The sequence below is a fragment of the Schistocerca serialis genome, chromosome 1 (assembly GCF_023864345.2).
Source record: "Schistocerca serialis cubense isolate TAMUIC-IGC-003099 chromosome 1, iqSchSeri2.2, whole genome shotgun sequence".
In the NCBI taxonomy this organism is placed as follows: domain Eukaryota; kingdom Metazoa; phylum Arthropoda; class Insecta; order Orthoptera; family Acrididae; genus Schistocerca; species Schistocerca serialis.
The window spans coordinates 452,306,635-452,327,447 of record NC_064638.1 but is presented as its reverse complement, the minus strand read 5'-3'; the positions used below and the strand labels follow the sequence as shown (position 1 = coordinate 452,327,447).

At 37.6% G+C, this 20,813-nt stretch overlaps 1 protein-coding gene across 3 annotated transcripts in view; it reads left to right on the top strand.

Annotated features, from left to right (window-relative positions):
* LOC126473001 (prolyl endopeptidase) overlaps positions 1–20,365 on the top strand; it is a 104,995-nt gene extending 84,630 nt beyond the window's left edge. For all 3 annotated transcript variants that reach the window (XM_050099976.1, XM_050099975.1, XM_050099974.1), the window contains exons 14-15: positions 13,994–14,062; positions 14,145–20,365. In XM_050099976.1, the coding sequence (XP_049955933.1) occupies positions 13,994–14,062; positions 14,145–14,210 (135 nt within the window). In that variant the 3' untranslated portion in view covers positions 14,211–20,365. The remainder of the gene's footprint in view (positions 1–13,993; positions 14,063–14,144) is intronic.
* Positions 20,366–20,813: the final 448 nt, after the last annotated feature.

The window sequence follows — 20,813 nt, the reverse complement described above, 5'->3', positions numbered from 1 at the left end:
ATATTGCCTGGTCAGACAAGTCTTGTTTCAAATTGTATCAAGCAGATGCACGTGTACCGATATGGAGAGAACCTCGTGAATCTATAGACCCTGCATGTCAGCATGGGACTGTTCAAGCTGGTGGAGGCTCTGTAATGGAGTCAAGTGTGTGCAGTTGGAGTGATATGGGACCCCTGATATGTTTAGATTCTACTCTGACAGGTGACATGTATGTCAGCAGCATGTCTGATCACATGCATCCATTCATGTCCAGTGTGCATTCCGACAGATTTGGGCATTTCAGCAGGATAATGAGACACCCCATACATCCAGAATTGCTGTAGGGTGGCTCCAGGAACATACTTCTGAATTCAATCACCTCTGCTGACTTGAACATTATTGAGCATGTCTGGGATGCAATGCCATGTGCTGTTCAGATGAGATCACCAGCCCCTCATATTCTTACAGATTTATAGGCAGCCCTGTAAGATTTATGGTGTCAGTTCCCTCTAGCACTGCTTCAGATGTTAGTCAAGTCCATGCTCCGTGTTGCAGCACTTCCGCATGCTCACAGGGGCCCTACACATTAGGCAGGTGCACCAATTTCTTTGGAACTTGAGAGTATGGTATAACCCCCACTTTTATGTTCCCAGAATTAACGTTTTCCTGCCATTTACAACATTTATCGTTCCTGTCAAGTTTCCTATGTCCACAATGTTAATTTCCACCCGATTTTGTGTCAACATATTTATAATTTTCCTGCAATTTAAACATTACAAAAAAGTTGATAATGTCATTGACTTCGTGTTGCTCAAATGTTTTTAGTTTAAACAGAGTGCCGGTTACATATTTTTTCATGCTGATCAAAATGAGTTTTATTTTTTATGATGTCACACAAACAGTGTGTGTGGTTGTGGTTGTCCAGGTAACTGAGGAGGCACAGTATGTGACAACCTCAAAAAGATGACTACAGTGCAAGAGCTGCAGAATAACACACATTTAAACACCACACAAAATACTAATGTACATATGTGCACTTGACAGTGAGAAAAAAATTCTCTAAACGCATAATGATAAACATGAAAAAATACGTAATTAGTGCAGTATTTCATTATTTAAATAATGAATTACAGCTGCAGGCTTTCAGAAACATTATGACGTATGAAATTGAGTCAGACGTCCCTACTTCCCAGACGTTTAGCAGTTACAATTACATCAGCAGTTTTTATTAGATAATAAACCTTTATTGGATAATGAACAAGCCCCTGGCAAGTCTTCTGATGCCTGTTATGAACGTATATCATACATGAAGCGTGAAAATGCAAGGTGGTATCCTACACAAAACTTTTATAGCTTAAAACGTTATTTCCCACATTTTACATTTTCCCGCATTTCACACCAATTTTTGAAGCCCCTTGAACAGTGTAAAAGCAGGATTTCACTGTGGTTTGTGTTAAATGGGATGGGAATATCACAAATTATTAAAAATAGTGTTTTAATAGTACAAAATTGTTTACTGGTAAAGTGTGTTACAAAGAAATATAAAAGTGCGTACCACATCTAAGTGCAGTAGACCTGTATTAGGAGATAACTGTGTTCTCATGGTGTAATAGGTTGGAAGAGGGGTAGTAGTTTGAGGTAGGGTATGTTGTTGGATTGTGGTTATGCAGCTCCCTTTTTCATGAATCTGCAAACTGAAAAGCAAGCAGCCGATGTCCCATTATATCTACCCCACTACATCACAAGAAGAAAGTATTTCACAGAGGTGTACTGACACTTCCCAGTTTGATTGTGAATCATTGAGATCACTGACGACGCAGTTGCAGACATGCTTTACATATGGGGTGGGAGGGATATTTATTTTCCATAAAGTGTGTAAGCACTATATGGAATAGATATATGAGCTACTAATGCTAAAAACACACATGCACAGAATATATGTAAATCTCTGCACACTGTTCTGCATTGCTAGAGGGGGATTGATTCTTAGTCAAATTCTTCATTTGTGTGGTCATAGTGTTCATAGTTGCTTTATAATTCTTAAGGGTATTTTCGCTGTAGTTGCAACTACAAAATGTAAGATTTTTTCATCAGACGCGTTTTGCTTTATTGAGGTACAGCATCATCAGTGGTCTGTAATTAAGTTATTTACATTTTGATTTGCTTTTCAGATTGAAAAACAGTTCGTTAAGAACAGGTTGACTTGTTCTTACAGTGATCTTTCAGCTGATTTCTCGCTTACATCGGGAAATGCCGTCTACTAGCACATCGTTGTTTTTCTGTGTTACACTGATAATTTTGGTCTAATATTTAGATATTCTGCACCACTATGTATTTCTCACAACACACTTTTATGCACACTGCTGTATTGTTTGTTTTTTGTACTTCACATATGTGGTGTTCTTTGTGTTTTGAAGTGTTGCCAAGTGGCGATGCGGAGTCGCGATAGGCCTTTGTCAGCAGTAGACACAAACGCAAACGCAACTTGCACACACATATGCAGTCTGAGAGCAGTGTAGTTTCAGCTCTGAGACTGCAGGCACACGCACACAACTTGCACATATGTCTGCAGTCACAGAGAGCTGAAACTACACTGCTCTCTCTGTGTGTGTGTGTGTGTGTGTGTGTGTGTGTGTGTGTGTGTGTGTGTGTGTGCGCACTGCTGACAAAGGCCATAATGGCCGAAAGCTATGATTGTGTGAATCTTTTTATTGTGCCTATTGCGACTCAGCATCTCCCCTATATGGTGAGTAGCAGCTTTCCTTCTTCGGAATTGTTACATCCATCCTGGATTTCCCATTGCTTGATTTTTAACCTTTCCATTACTTTGTCTTTGACCTACAACTTTAAAAAAAAAAAAAAAAAAAATAGGTTATTGAATGTGTGTAATTCTATTTAATTATGTTTCTGTGTATTTATGTACTGTATAAGAGTAGAGAAGGAATAGCAATGGATGTTTATTTTTTAAAGGGGAAGGGGAAACCATGATGAGAGGACATGCAGCAGCGTGATGGAGTTAGAAGAGATGGTGATGAGTGAGAGGTGAAATGAAACAGTGAGGGGGGGGGGGGGTGAAGGATGGAAAAGGCTATTTTTTTATGTAATTTCATCAATTATTCTGCATAGAGTCTTTCCAATATTTATGTGGTTATTGAGCACTGTTTATTTTGTGTTAATGCTTTTTGTACGTGGAAATTTTCGTGGAAAAAAGGTGGTGTCTGTCTTTACTGATTTTTATGATACTCATGTCGTTTTCAATATTGCTTGGTCTATGGTGTTCTTCTTTTAGATTATCCGCAAATGTTGAATGGTTTGTACTGTATTTGTTCTGATGTGTTCTTTATATCTTTTGTCAAATGCCCTGCCAGTCATTGCAATATCTTCTCACAATCTCTGCAACTGAGCTGATGGATAACACGCTGTTAGTATCTGTCTGGTTTTGATTTTAGAGTTGGGAGTGCTTCATTGTTTGTTTTTTGTAAGCAATATTTATGCCTTGTTTTTTTTAATGGGTTTCCTGTTTTATGAGTGAATTTGCTGTGGAAGGTAATTGTATGCCATTTTTTTTTGTTGTAGTGCAAGTTGTATGAGTTAGTGTGGTTTTTTTCATTATTTGTCTCTCTATTTTTTGTTTAGTTTGTTATCATTGTTTCTTTGTGTCCATTTTTAATGCTGTTTGTTTTATAATGGCTAACTCTTTCTGGTAATTAGAAGTGTTTCTGGTAATTAGAAGTGTTTACGGGGATCATGTTCAGCCTGTTTAACATGTATCTGGTTGCTGCTTGTTTGTGGTTCTGTAGGTAGATTGAAGTTTCATTTAAGATAATGTCACTTGTTGTGCGTTTCCTTCATATGTCAAATGTGTGTTTATTATTGTCTTTTCTTATGGTTATGTCTAAAAAGTGCGGTGTGTTTTCTTGTTCTTCTTCTGTTGTGAAATTTTTGTGTACAGTACTTATGTCTTTGTGTAGTTGCTGTAGCCTGTTTCTAGGTTCATCTACCATGCATATTGTGTCATCCATGTATCAGTACCAGTTGATGATGATGTAGCGCTTTTTTTCTTCTGCAAATATTAATTTTTCTATGTGATTCATGAAAATGTTGACTAAGGTTCCTGAGGTAGGTGAACCATGTGTAAACCTTCTTCTTGTATGTAGTATTCTTGATTGAATTCAAAATAATTTTGTTGTGTTATTAACGGTAATTATTTTGTGGTTTCATCTGTGTTTTCATGAGGTAGCTGGTTGTGTTTTTTCAGGATTTCTTCAATTACTTCTATGGTTTCATTAACAAGGCTGCAACTGTACATATTTTCTACATCAAAGGATTGCTGTGTCAGGGATTTTAGTGTCTATTGTATGTTCTACCAGTTGAGAGGTATTTCTGATTGTTCTATCATTTTCTAGTTTATAGTACTGGGTGAGCTGTGGCTGCATTTGTTTTGCTAGTAGGTATGTAGGAGCTGCTCTGAAATCCTCTATTGGATGGGCTGGATAATTTTTTTAATAGATGTTTGGTTGACATCTCATGTTGGGGGCTTGAGGGTTCTCTTGTACAAGTCTGTTTCTCTCTGTCTGTAAATGTACACCGTATTTACTCGAATCTAAGCCGCACTTTTTTTCCGGTTTTTGTAATCCAAAAAACCGCCTGCGGCTTAGAATAGAGTGCAAAGTAAGTGGAAGTTCTGAAAAATGCCGGTAGGTGCTGCCACAACTAACTTCTGCCGTTGAATATATGTAGCGCTACACAGGCATGCTTTGCAGGCACTAAGATAAATACTGGCACCAAAACCTCCTGCGTCAGTAAATAAATTTAAGAAAAAAAAGGTGGAAGATGAGCTTTTTTATCCGCCTCAGTTTTCGACCACTGCATTTTCATACATTATCCAATGAAGTAAATACAAATTCCGTATTGTTAATCTATGAATGTAGCAGCATTTCTATGTACTACAAAAATCCGACTGGCAAGGCTGTTTGGGATGTTTGGCAATATGGCCAACTCTACGTTCTGAATTTTTTCCTACCTATGGGAAGAGATGCTTGCTAATTGGAATCACATGCAGTATTCTCTTCACTATAAGTATAATATGAATATAAACATTTTGCCATGTATTCTTTCATGTTTGCTGCTATCTCATTTAAATCCTGTCTGCCTAATAAACTACGAAACTAGAGTGAGACAACAGCAAATGCGGAAGAATATACATATCATGTCATGTTTATATTTGTATTATTCTTATGCTTAATAGTGATATAGTCAGAAATGAAGCATGACAATTGACTAGATTTTTTAAATCTAAGATGACTCTTATTTCTGTGCAGAATGTAATGTACTAAAGAGGCGTTGCAAAGATTTTCAAACACAGAAAAATTTTTGCTGAACTCTCGTTCAGAACATCTATCTATCATACACAGTCTATTATTTGGTTCTTGTTGATCATTATCAAAGAAAGCAGCAGTGTAAGTAACAACAAAGAGCAGTCTCTTGCCATTGTTTCATTAATGAGACGATTCCTCTCTTTTTTTTTAATTGTAAGTGGCGGTAGCGTGCACAAAAGCAAACCATGCCGCGAGCGGCGACAGACTGTAAACACTCATTATCAGAATGCGACAAACAATGCATGACACAGTACAGTAATGCATTTTCAGCTTACTGACGTAAACAAGTATAACAAAGAGAACGGCACTTATCAGATCAAAAAAAAATAAGCAATCAATTCAAACCAGACAAAGCACGTGAAAAAGGAAGGGTACCCGTATAAAATACGGACGGAGCACCTGACGCATAGCAACGGCTACCTGGTAAAGCTTAACTGCTAAGCTCATGACTCAAATCAAACTACTGTAGCTGTATAGTCATTCATTCGACCTAAATTGTGTCTCATATTACAATGGACCAACTTTGTTTCGATTTGGAGGTGCGGCCTAAAACTTTTCTCTCCCCTTGAATTTAGTGTCTCAAATTTCGGGTGCGGCTTAGATTCGGGTGCGGCTTAGATTCGGGTGCGGCTTAGATTCGGGTGCGGCTTAGATTCGGGTGCGGCTTAGATTCGGGTGCGGCTTAGATTCGGGTGCGGCTTAGATTCGGGTGCGGCTTAGATTCGGGTGCGGCTTAGATTCGGGTGCGGCTTAGATTCGGGTGCGGCTTAGATTCGGGTGCGGCTTAGATTCGGGTGCGGCTTAGATTCGGGTGCGGCTTAGATTCGGGTGCGGCTTAGATTCGGGTGCGGCTTAGATTCGGGTGCGGCTTAGATTCGGGTGCGGCTTAGATTCGGGTGCGGCTTAGATTCGGGTGCGGCTTAGATTCGGGTGCGGCTTAGATTCGGGTGCGGCTTAGATTCGGGTGCGGCTTAGATTCGGGTGCGGCTTAGATTCGGGTGCGGCTTAGATTCGGGTGCGGCTTAGATTCGGGTGCGGCTTAGATTCGGGTGCGGCTTAGATTCGGGTGCGGCTTAGATTCGGGTGCGGCTTAGATTCGGGTGCGGCTTAGATTCGGGTGCGGCTTAGATTCGGGTGCGGCTTAGATTCGGGTGCGGCTTAGATTCGGGTGCGGCTTAGATTCGGGTGCGGCTTAGATTCGGGTGCGGCTTAGATTCGGGTGCGGCTTAGATTCGGGTGCGGCTTAGATTCGGGTGCGGCTTAGATTCGGGTGCGGCTTAGATTCGGGTGAATACGGTACTCTATTTTTGAGTGTTTTTTTAAACATGTGTTTGAGTTTTGTTAGTTGGGTTTGATTTTAACTTTTTAGGTTTTTGCTAATCAATTAGTCTGTTTTCTTTTTATGTGTTCTTTTTTTTGTGAGGAGAAGACTACTACCTTTGTCAGATTTTGTTGCAATGACATTTTCTGTTTGCTGTTTTTTTTTCTTTAGATTTTAAGCTGTTTCATCACAATTATTTTTGAATTTATATTTTCCTTCTTTCATCTGTGTTGCCATGTTTATTAACTCCCTAGTCAGCCCTGTTTTTACACTATTGTTTCCATTTTTTGTTCTATAGTGGGAATATATTCAGATTCTATAATGAGATCTTGTTTCACTTGTTCATTTGCTGCTGAGTCAACATTGTGTTTTAGGCCTTTTTCTGAGAGCTGTTCTTAGTTTTCATGCAGTGTTATCTGTAAGATTGACCACCATAGGATAGAAATTGTGTGCATGAAAAAAATTGTTTTTGTAGTAGTAATGACAGAGCAAAACTATCATGAAGAATTATAAAGCAACTATGGACACATTGGCCACACAAATGAAGAATTTAATGTCTCCTTGTCAAGAATTTCCAGTTGGCCTCTATTACCAGTTTGAGAAGATACTGATCCATTTTAATTTGTGTAAAACAGTTGAAACCACCAGATTCAATAAACATTGTAAACATAATGACCTTATACCAAAAGACATAAACGTAAAGATAAAAAAACAGTTTGAAAGCAGCAAAATTTGCCAGGCAGGCCGCTAAAAATGTCTGGCTGAAATGCGAAATTAAATCACTATATACAAAGAAACAGACATCAAACAAAGAATTATATGTAATTCACCTTCAGCTACCACAAAAATTAAATAATCTGGCTATCTTTGCTTCTATTGTGGAAAAAGTCAAAAGGTGCACATGCAGAGCTATAAACAAAATGCGACTAAAGCATAATAAGAAAATCGAAAATCTCAAATGACACCACACACAACCCCATAACAGCAAACAAATTCACACACACAGTTTCTATCATAGGTTGACTGGACTAAATATAATTACTGTGTTACTTCAGATTAGATTAGATTAATACTTGTTCCATAGATCATGAATACGACACTTCGTAATGATGTGGAATGTGTCAGGTTAATAAAAGATGTCTGTACAAGATATTACATTACACAAAATATTGCATGACACTAATGTTTAAGTTGTTGTCTTTTTTCCCTTAATTTATATCTAAAAATTCAGCCAATGAGTAGGAGTAGTTGTCATCTAGAAATTCTTTTAATTTATTTTTAAATGTTGGTTGGCTATCTGTCAGACTTTTGATGCTGTTTGGTAGGTGACCAAAGACTTTTGTGGCAGCATAATTTACCACTTTCTGTGCCAAAGTCAGATTTAACCCTGCATAGTGAAGATCATCCTTTCTCCTGGTGTTATAGCTATGCACACTGCTATTACTTTTGAACTGGGTTGGATTATTAACAACAAATTTCATAAGTGAATATATATACTGTGAGGATCCCTAGATCCTTAAATAGATGTGTGCAGGATGACTGTGGGTGGGCTCCAGCAATTATTCTGATTACACATTTTTGAACAATGAATACTTTTCTACTCAACGATGAATTACCCCAGAATATGATGCTGTACGAAAGCAGTGAATGAAAGTAGGCATAGTAAGCTAATTTACTGAGATTATCACCAAAATTTGCAATAACCCTAATAGCATAAGTAGCTGAACTCAGACGTTTCAGCAGACCATCAATGTGTTGCTTCCAGTTTAACCTCTCATCAATGGACACACCTAAAAGTTTTGAAAATTCTACCTTAGCTACAGACTTCGGTTCAAAGTCTATATTTATTACTGGAATTGTGCCATTTAATGTACGGAACTGTATATACTATGTTTTATCAAAATTTAAAGAGAGTCAATTTGCTGAGAACCACTTAATAATTTTGTGAAAATCATCATTTACAATTACATCACTTAGTTCTTGGTTTTTGGATGTTATTACTATACTTGCATCATCAGCAAAAGGAACTAACTTTGCATCTTCATCAATATGGAATGGTAAGTCACTAATGTATATCAAGAACAGTAAAGGACCTAAGACCGAACCCTGTGGGACCCCGTACTTGATAGCCTCCCAGTTTGAGGAATCGGCTGTTGTTTTAACATTACGTGACCCACTTCTTTCAACTTTCTGCAATCTTCCAGTTAAGTATGAATTAAACCATTTGTGCACTGCCCCCCTCAAACCATAATGATTTAGCTTATCTAAAAGAATTCCATGATTTACACAAACAAAGGCATTTGAGAGATCACACACAGTGTGATTTCCATTGATTAAAGCTTCTTGCATAAACTTGTCTTTGTATACAGAGTATTCTTACTACTTGTTCTATTTTTTAAATTTGAAGTACTAGTTTCTTCTGAAAGCTCAATAGGTCAGTGAAATTTCATTGCTGATTTTACCACAAAATGTAACCTTAATTCAATCTTCTAGTTTATATTTCATTATCTGGTTAAGCATCTTCCCACTGATGTTGTTGTTGTGGTCTTCAGTCCTGAGACTGGTTTGATGCAGCTCTCCATGCTACCCTATCCTGTGCAAGTTTCTTCATCTCCCAGTACCTACTGCAACCTACAATCTTCTGAATCTGCTTGCTGTATTCATCTCTTGGTCTCCCTCTACGATTTTTACCCTCCACGCTGCCCTCCAATGCTAAATTTGTGATTCCTTGATGCCTCAGAACATGTCCTACCAACCGGTCCCTTCTTCTCGTCAAGTTGTGCCATAAACTCCTCTTCTCCCCAATTCCATTCAATACCTCCTCATTAGTTATGTGATCTACCCATCTAATCTTCAGCATTCTTCTGTAGCACCACATTTCGAAAGCTTCTATTCTCTTCCTGTCCAAACTGTTTATCGTCCATGTTTCACTTCCATACATATACTTTCAGAAACGACTTCCTGACACTTAAATCTATACTCGATGTTAACAAATTTCTCTTCTTCAAAAACGCTTTCCTTGCCATTGCCAGTCCACATTTTATATCCTCTCTACTTCGACCATCATCAGTTATTTTTCTCCCTAAATAGCAAAACTCCTTTACTACTTTAAGTGTCTCATTTCCTAATCTAATCCCCTCAGCATCACCCGATTTAATTTGACTACATTCCATTATCATCGTTTTGCTTTTGTTGATGTTCATCTTATATCCTCCTTTCAAGACAATGTCCATTCCGTTCAACTGCTCTTCAAAGTCATTTGCTGTCTCTGACAGAATTACAATGTCATCGGCGAACATCAAAGTTTTTATTTCTTCTCCATGGATTTTAATACCAACTCCGAATTTTTCTTTTGTTTCCTTTACTGCTTGCTCAATATACAGATTGAATAACATCGGGGAGAGGCTACAACCCTGTCTCACTCCTTTCCCAACCACTGCTTCCTTTTCATGCCCCTCGACTCTTCTAACTGCCATCTGGTTTCTGTACAAATTGTAAATAGCCTTTCGCTCCCTGTATTTTACCCCTGCCACCTTTAGAATTTGGAAGAGAGTATTCCAGTCAACATTGTCAAAAGCTTTCTCTAAGTCTACAAATGCTAGAAACGTAGGTTTGCCTTTTATTAATCTTTCTTCTAAGATAAGTCGTAAGGTCAGTATTGCCTCACGTGTTCAGATATTCCTACGGAATCCAAACTGATCTTCCCTGATGTCGGCTTCAACCAGTTTTTCCATTCGTCTGTAAAGAATTCGTGTTAGTATTTTGCAGCTGTGACTTATTAAACTGATAGTTCGGTAACTTTCACATCTGTCAACATCTGTTTTCTTTGGGATTGGAATTATTATATTCTTCTTGAAGTCTGAGGGTATTTCGCCTGTCTCATACATCTTCCTCACCAGATGACTGGCTTCCCAAGGCTGTCAGTAGTTCTAATGGAATGTTGCCTACTCCCGGGGCCTTGTTTCGGCTCAGGACTTTCAGTGCTCTGTCAAACTCTTCACGCAGTATCGTACCTCCCATTTCGTCTTCATCTACATTCTCTTCCATTTCTATAATATTGCCCTCAAGTATATCGCCCTTGTATAGACCCTCTATATACTCCTTCCACCTTTCTGCTTTCCCTTCTTTGGTTAGAACTGGGTTTCCATCTGAGCTCTTGATATTCATACAAGTGGTTCTCTTTTCTCCAAAGATCTCTTTAATTTTCCTGTAGGCAGTATCTGTCTTACCCTTAGTGAGATAAGCCTCTACATCCTTACATTTATCCTCTAGCCATCCCTGCTTAGCCATTTTGCACTTCCTGTCGATCTCATTTTTGAGACTTTTGTATTCCTTTTTGCATGCATTTTTATATTTTCTCCTTTCATCAGTTAAATTCAATATTTCTTCTGTTACCCAAGGATTTCTTCTAGCCCTAGTCTTTTTACCAACTTGATCCTCTGCTGCCTTCACTACTTCATCCCTCAAAGCTACCCATTCTTCTTCTACTGTACTTCTTTCCCCCACTGCTGTCAATTGTTCCCTTATGCTCTCCCTGAAACTCTGTACAACCTCTGGTTTAGTCAATTTATCCAGATCCCATCTCCTTAAATTCCCACCTTTTTGCAGTTTCTCAGTTTTAATCTACAGTTCATAACCAATAGATTGTGGTCAGAGTCCACATCTGCACATGTCTTACAATATAAAACCTGGTTCCTAAATCTGTCTTACCATTATTTAATCTAGCTGATACCTTATAGTATCTCCGGGATTCTTCCAGGTATACAACGTTCTTTTATGATACTTTAACCAAGTGTTAGCTATGATTAAGTTATGCTCTGTGCAAAATTCTACCAGATGGCTTCCTCTTTCTTTAGCCCCAATCCATATTCACCTACTACGCTTCCTTCTCTCCCTTTTCCTACACTCGAATTCCAGTCACCCGTGACTATTAAATTTTCATCTCCCTTCACTATATGAATAAGTTCTTTTATCTCATCTTACATTTCATCAATTTCTTCATCTGCAGAGCTAGTTGGCATATAAATTTGTACTACTGTAGTAGGCGTGGGCTTCGTGTCTATCTTGGCCACAATAATGCGTTCACTATGCTGTTTGTAGTAGCTTACCCGCACGCCTGTCTTTTTATTCATTATTAAACCTACTCCTGCATTACCCCTATTTGATTTTGTATTTATAACCCTGTATTCACCTGACCAAAAGTCTTGTTCCTCCTGCCACCGAGCTTCAATAATTCCCACTATATCTAACTTTAACCAACCATTTCCCTTTTCAAATTTTCTAACCTACCTGCCCGATTAAGGGATCTGACATTCTACGCTCCGATCCGTAGAACGCCAGTTTTCTTTCTCCTGATAACGACGTCCTCTTGAGCAGTCCCCGCCCGGAGTCCCGAATGGGGGACTATTTTACCTCCGGAATATTTTACCCAAGAGGACGCCACCATCATTTAACCATACAGTAAAGCTGCATGCCCTCGGGAAAAATTATGGCTGTAGTTTCCCCTTGCTTTCAGCCGTTTGCAGTACCAGCAGAGCAAGGCCGTTTCGGTTATTGTTAAAAGGCCAGATCAGTCAATTATTCAGACTGTTGCCCCTGCAACTACTAAAAACGCTGCTGCCACTCTTCAGGAACCACATGTTTGTCTGGCCTCTCAACAGATACCCTCCGTTGTGGTTGCACCTATGGTACGCCCATCTGTATCGCTGAGGCACGCAAGCTTCTCCACCAACGGCAAGGTCCATGGTTCAGTGTCGATATTGTAAATTCAAATATGGATACAGTAATGGAGCAGAGTTGTTCAGGTACGAGTCTGGTCCTTAAGGATTTTAATAAATTTGAGTCTAACTACTTACTCATTGCTGAAATGTTCCTGACAAAATTGCAGTATCCACGAGACTTCTGTATTAATTGGGCATTGAATTGCAACAAAAATGTGCACACAATTAAAATACTAATTTCTCAGAAAATTAGTGTGTGTTAATTAATGAGCCTACAAATATTGGATTGGCTTCTGCATCACACTCCTCAGAATTTTCAGGCTTGACATTAAATGAAAACTTGTCTAAGAATGAAACATAGCTTCATTTGGTTTGCATCCATCTGTAATATTCTTTTGCCAAATACACGAAGCCACCATATTGTCATGTTAATGGAATGTGCATTGCGGGCTATGTGTGTATAGAGACAAAGTGCATAAAAAGAATTGCCAACAAATTGAATTGATATGTGTTTTGTTGTGTATGAAAGTCTCAATGCATTTGAGTCGTAGCCTGCTTTGACTTCTGACTGGAAGGAAACAGTTGGTAATAATTTGCTGTCTGTAGCTGCTTATGAGTGATTATTCTGATCTTTAAATACCTCCTATTGCCGCCATCCCCCCCCCCCCCCCCCCCCAAAAAAGTTCAAGTTCATGACACTACATTTTAGGTAATACTTTGGGATTTGATACTTAATGGCATGACTGACCATTTTTATCTTACCAATTGCTTATCATGCTGCAGATTCCAGTAAAGAACATTATCGGAACATAGCTGAAAGGTGTCGGACACCACTCTTTTTTTTATGCTTTTCAGCTCATTACTTCCCTTACATGACAAGTTTTTGATCCATACACCATTTTTTGTTTGTATGTAGTCAAAATTTTACTGGTTATGGATTATTTTAAAGTTTGCAGAAACTAAACTGAGTAAGATATCAAGAATTAAATTTTATGTATAGTAACTACCCTAAGTTTTCATCTTTTTAGATGCTGTAATATTATAAAGAATGCTGTGTCACAGTTTTGGTGAGAATTTCTTGCAAATTTTCTGCTGATCCTTTGCTATTCATCCTCAGCCATTTGCATGCAGAATGTTGAGGTTTAATGTTCATAACTGTTTGAATATTTGTGTTGTAAAGCTTCTGATACGGTCTAGTGGATAACAGTAGAATACTGATGTCTCAGAAGCTCGTGAAGTCACTTCATATTCCTAACAAAGATGGCACCTTGATGTCCCAGATGTTTCCCAAATAAGAAGCATTTTACTTACTGAAATTTGTACTTCAGTACATAGCAGTTGGTATTGGATGAAAGATGACTGGTTTTAGTGCTCTTGGCTTTCTCATATTAATGTGTGACCATCTTGATGCTGTACATTGCCCACCCTCCCCTAATCAATTCTTGGTAATTACTGGTCTTGATGAAATAAAGGAAAATGGAGCCACCTCATATGTATTAAATGGAAATAGACATTTAGTGTGGAAACTGGTTGAGCCATCATAACAGGAAAATTAAGAGCATGAAGCAACAGGTTGATTTTCCTTTGTGTTTCAGACAAACCCTCTGCTTATACGTATTGAAACGAAAGCAGGACATGGAGGAGGAAAACCAACAGCCAAACTGGTAAAATTACTAAACATGCTTTATTGAAATTAACACATTCATTAAAATGTAAATGTGCTATTGTAATATTCCTTGTTTCTAGATAGAAGAAAGCACTGACATCTTATGCTTCTTGGTACAAGCACTTGGACTTGAGTTTAAAAAATGAAGAATCTATGGTTCATCAGGAGATAATACTACTGAAGATGAAGACTATTTGGAAAGTCCCATCTGCAGAAGATCCTTGTGTACTTACAAGCAGAATTAACCACCATCACATCTGCCAAGGCCTAAGGATTTCTGAGAAGCATTTGATTGTGTGTGTGTGTGTGTGTGTGTGTGTGTGTGTGTGTGTGTGTGTGTGTGTGTCAGAGAGGGGGGGGGAGAGAGAGAGAGAGAGAGAGTTCAGTTCTGTTTGTCATTGTATGTATGTACAGTGTCGATATTAATTATATTTGACATGCAGATATGCCTCAGAAGGAAAAAGTTTTGCCATGCATGTGATGTATGCTATATATTGCATTTTTTTCTGTTGTATGCTGTTTTTTGCAGTGAATCCCAATGTTCGTGAATATTGAAAAAATGATCACATCACGCCATTTATAATGGGGCACTATACTTTGTGTACAGTGCTGAGTATTACACAATACATATTGTAACAGGCGTGTCAAAACTTTGAACTGTTGGCTGTGTAATTTTAGAAGGAAATGGAGATTAATACGCTAGTAATAATTGTTTGTAATGATGCCCCTGAACAAAACAAGTGTTGCATTTTATGGAATATTTATTATTAAGGTGTGGTAATTTTTAGACTGTGGACTTATTTTTGGCACGTCTTTGAGAGAAATGCGTTGAGCTGAAGATACCAAAGGTGTAAAATTTACATTACCTGTAAGGCTTTGTGCACTAGTGCTTCATAACTTCTAAAAGTACAAATTAATGGAGGCTAGGAGGCAGTTATGAACAGTAAAATGATATTCTGTGATGCATTGTTGTTTATGTAATCCATTGCTTTACAATTTCAAAGCAATTAAATAAGTTACTTTTTCCTAACTTCGCAAGATCTCACATTATTTTGCTATAATTAGCTACTGTATTTCGAAATCTGTATTTGTCCAGAGTTCAGTATTTAAAATTTATATACATTATTTGCTCAATGGCGGTGGTTTTACTGTCAGTCACAAATTATTTATTTATAACAGTGACAAAATGGTACCACTCCCACTCTCGTCTTTGAGCTGTTTGGTGGATTTAAAAGTAATTGCCACAAAATATTAGCTCTTATCTTAAGCTTAACTTTCACCTAGATCTGATGTATATAAAATATCACTAAAAAGCTGCTGTATTTCAAGAAAAAAGTAAACCCTGTGTGTCATAGTATGATGTGTTAGAAGAATTTGACATTAAACTGTCTGTTGGATCACTATAAATAATCATGGCATGTAACATGTGTGCCATGAGAGGGATGTATTTGGAGTAGTTCACAGGTTTGTTGTCTCCTGTTAGGAATGAATTTCTTTTCTTCATTAGTAAGGAAATGTGAGAGACAAAATTTGTTAAATTATTCAGTTGTTAGGTATAGTATGCGATGATATCTGTATTCCTATATTACAATGTCACAAATTTTGGCTTCAAATAGTTTGCGACCTTAAATTGTTGTATATGGGCAAAGAAGTAACAAATGTGTATTTGGTGTGCTTTGTTTTGGTCTCAGTGTAATTTATTGTTGCCATTTTCTTTTGAAAAGTTTGACTAGTAGGAAAACAGTGGTTATCTGTGTTTCATTTTTCATATGGGTCAATCCTGGGTGTTGTACAAGAAGTGGAATGTATCAAAATAACCACCCACAGGCACAATGTGGTGGGGGCACTGAGTGGTGGGTAGGCACATCAAGAACTGAAATGTGATGTTTCAGCTTAAAAACTTCCATTTTTCTTCAGGGTTTAATATGTGTGTATTGTTGATATATTTTTTGATTGATGTAACTCGATCTACAGTTCTCATTAATGGTGGGCTGAACTCCATTGGTAACAAGAGCACATTTACCAGAGTACTACTGCCTTTAAAATGAAAATGTGAAAGTTAGTACTGAAAATTCAGTTTCTTTTAATATATTTGGAATACCTTCACTACAAAACCAGACTAAAACAAGAATGATCACAAATTGCACTGGTTTACTATCTGTGGAGTAGAAATTACAAAATTGTTTCCCTCATCTGCAGCTAAGAACGAATTAAAGAAAAGTGGTAGGGAGTTCACAAGTGAATATGGGTGAGGGGCACAACATCTAGATAAGATTATTTTCATTGCATAACGTAGTCACTTGATTGATTGAGAGAGAGAGAGAGAGAGAGAGAGAGAGAGAGAGAGAGAGAGAGAGAGAGAGAGCTAATTATTGCATGACTCATATTCTCACTGTCAGAACGTATTTGGTTGTCTATTTGTAGGTGATATACTGTAATTCGCTGTTCTGTATGAAGAGTCTGAGTGGATAGTTCAGACAGTGAAGGAGTTCTCCATACTAAGTTTTTCCAGCTAAAATTTACTCATTTAAGATACCTGTAAATTAAATTTCCTTTTACTGGACATTTTGTCGTAGACAATAAATTAAAAATTGTTTTAAACAGGGTTTAGTATCTGATGGAAACTTCCTATGTTTTGCTTCAAAATACGAAGTAACAAAAGTAATTAATGATAGTTCCTCTACACTATTCCTTTTCATATGTTCATTGCATGGCAGCTTAATCTTTACGATCTGATTCTTCATCCTTAATTCATTTCTAATTACATATCTAATAGTTCTTGTGTGACTTCTAACACGGGTAGAGATACAGACGTGAAGTTATTGAAATCAGTGCTCCGAAGGTGGGAACTGTAATGTGTACTATGTGCTGTTATATTTAGGCAGAGAGATTTTATGATTCAGAAGTTTTTCTCTGATTTTTTTAAACTAGTCGTATTGCCTGTAAAATACATGTTTACAAAATTGTAATGCTTATAATGGGTGATAATCGAAGAAGTGGCTTATAAATTTTGTATATATATCAAGTTTAACAAGATACATATGGATTGTCAAGTGCATGTGTCATAGTTAAGAACTTCGCTGTAACAGTTTTCTGTTAATATACATATATATTTTTGGATATATTTGTTGTTTCAGTACAGGTAAGATGCAGTTTCAAGCATGTTAAGAGGCAACTGAACAGGTGCAGTATGCATCTGACTGTGTCAGAAAGCTGTAACATACTACTCAAAAATAACTTTAATGCCAGTTACTCATATCATTGTTAGCTGTTACTAATGTTTTTGTAAGTGGTGATTGTGTCGTCAGTGATGTGTTCCACTGAACTCATAATTGCTAATTTTAGGATGTAGTAATAAATCATTGGTAGGTGAAGCATTAACACTACAGTTTACAAAATAATCTAAACTATTTAGTGTATTAAGTCTTTTTGTTTTACTGTATATGTACATGAGACTCCAGTTGGAGATTGTGCAAGAACTTGTTAGTATATTTTTACTTTTGCCAGTGCTACTGGTATGGTTATTGTGCCAGAATTTCTACAGTCCTGTCAATTTGTTAACTATTGATTCCCTTCATACTGGTGTACTTGTAGAGCTAATTCAAATTTAATCAGCCCCTAATGTTGCTGTAACGACAGGGTGACGGTTATTGAACTACATGAAAAAGAAAAAAAGAAAAACGCCATAAATTAGTTACAAACTAAAGTGTGTACTCACTTTATTCAAAATGTAAACATCACTACAGATTTTTGGCTCTAGTTATGACTTCTTGGATTTGTTGCCATCATTGACGATGTGGCGCAGACGAATAGTGAAATTATGCACGACCTGCTGAAGTGTGGAACATCAGTGATCTCCTGAATAGCTGTTTTCAGCTCAGCAATGGTTTTTGGGGTTGTTGCTCTACAACTTGTCTTCTATGTAGCCCCCACAAAAAGGAGACACGTGTTCAGATCAAGAGAATATGATGATCAATCAAGGCCAATGCCAGTGGCCTCTGGGTACCCTACAGCCAGAATGCAGTCCCCGAAGTTCTCCTCCAGGACATTAAACACTCTCCTTCTATGATGGCATTGAGCTCAGTCTTGTATGAACCACATCATGTCGAAATTAGGGTTACTTTGGCTAATAGGGATGAAAACATCTTCCAGAATCTTCACATACCGTTCAGTAGTCACCACTCCATCAAGGAATATCGCGCCAGTTATTCCGTGACTGGGCATTGCACACCACAAAGTCATCCATTGAGAATGAAGAGACTTCTTGATAGTGAAATGCGGATTCTCTGTCCTGCAGATGCACCAATTTTATTGACGAACCCATCTAAATGAAAGTGGACTTCGTCACTAAACCAAAGATACCAATTCACATCATGTCCTGCAGTCAACCATGCTTTTTGAATGTCCTAACACAAACCATTCAGAAATTATGATTTTTATTTAATATATTTCAATAACTGTCACCCTGTATAATCATTTACCACCAGTGTTGTGTCTAGACAAGACAGCCTAGACACAATGAGAGGAAGCCGAAAGGCACGCGCTAAGCTAAAGCAGGATGGCGTGAGGTCTGAAACAGGATACGTAATGAATGCTATAAAGAAAAGTACATAGCTTCTGGAATACTTAACTTTAATCCATCCTTTTGGTCCATCTGGAGATTGTGGCGATACAAGTGAGACTCTTTAGATACATGCAATGTTACTAATGGCGCCTTGCTAGGTCGTAGCCATTGACTTAGCTGAAGGCTATTCTAACTATCTGCTCGGCAAAGGAGCGAGGCTTCGTCAGTGTAGTCGCTAGCTACGTCGTCCGTACAACTGGGGCGAGTGCTAGTCAGTCTCTCGAGACCTGCCTTGTGGTGGCGCTCGGTCTGCGATCACACAGTGGCGACACACGGGTCCGACATGTACTAATGGACCGCGGCCGATTTAAAACTACCACCTAGCAAGTGTGGTGTCTGGCGGTGACACCACAACCAGAATACACAAAGCCCTGTCCTTACATTCATTCTTGTAGTTTTGTGCTAGTATTTTGTCAGTTGTAATTCAGTTTTCTTCTTCATGTGCTTCTCTCTATTTCTTTCTACTTACTACTACGTCTCATTGAGTGAATCAGTTTGTGGTGATTTGTGGTCATTTACAGTCTCCTTCAGCCATCTCTCTACTTTTTCCCCTCAGTTCTGCAACAGTATGCTGCCTCTGTAAAACTTAATTTTCTCATGTTTACAGATAAATTCTCTGTCCTTCTATCACAACACCAATCTTCTACATGGCTGTCATATCATCCATCTACTTGCTGTATTTATTATAGATGTGTCAAACTTTGTCACCCATGTAAAGTATACAGTTGCAGAGACAAATATATGCATACTTTCTTCTGTGTTGCTTCAGATGGCAGTCAGAAATTTACTTGTACAAGCAGCCATTAATAATAACCATGCAGATCTGAAACCACTGGCATCAGGCCATTGACACTAGTATTACATGGATGTTCCATGAGGACTAGTCATTTTCATTCATATTGTTCACAATAAATACACTAATCAGAACTTTTCATTTGCACATTTGGTGCTGTTATTGTTGATTTTTGCTTAAGTGAATGTTATAGGGATTGCTCTTATATGATGGTTTGCTAGCCATGTGTGCAATATTCTCATTTATTTGGCAAATCTGCATTGGTACATGGTACAAGTATTTGCAGTGGAAAAATTAATGAAATAATACAGAGTTCCAGAAGTCTTATTCTGCATTTAGTGACAAAATTTGTCATTTTACATTCCTTCGACATTGTCTGAACTGCTTGGCCTCTCTCCCAGTTACCATTTCAGAGTTCACAACACCTATATTTTAGTCAAATTTATATAACTTTCATGTTTAGTGTGTTAGATTGATAAATTTATCAGCAATAAATTAAATGCCATCAAGTTCAGGACATTTTCTTCCCAGATGCAATTTATGGGTCAAAGAAGTTAAATGAAATGCTTTTTTTATTTGTTAATTTATTGTGGGTGTGCTATGTTTCTTCGTAATTGAAGCATCCTACGTGTATGAATTTTTTGAAACTGAAGAATACCTCAGGTCTGTCGCATGTATAAATGGTAACATTTTAAAAGTGCTTTAAAGAACTGTTATGTACTTAATGAAATACACACAATCTGTAAACTGAGGGAGTTTTGATAAAATATACTTTATTTTGTACATATGTACTCTGTATTATACAGATATTAAAACAAATAAAAATTCATAAAGGATTTTCATACATTTTAACAGCAGTTTTATGCAAAATAAAAAGCAGTAGCAGTGACAGTAAGTGTTTTTATTAATGACAAGAACTTCCTTAGTGACAAAAACTTCCTTAGTGACAAAAACTTCCTTAGTGACAAAAACTTCCTTAGTGACAAAAACTTCCTTAGTGACAAAAACTTCCTTAGTGACAAAAACTTCCTTAGTGACAAAAACTTCCTTAGTGACAAAAACTTCCTTAGTGACAAAAACTTCCTTAGTGACAAAAACTTCCTTAGTGACAAAAGCTTCCTTAGTGACAAAAGCTTCCTTAGTGACAAAAACTTCCTTAGTGACAAAAGCTTCCTTAGTGACAAAAGCTTCCTTAGTGACAAAAGCTTCCTTAGTGACAAAAGCTTCCTTAGTGACAAAAGCTTCCTTAGTGACAAAAGCTTCCTTAGTGACAAAAGCTTCCTTAGTGACAAAAGCTTCCTTAGTGACAAAAGCTTCCTTAGTGACAAAAGC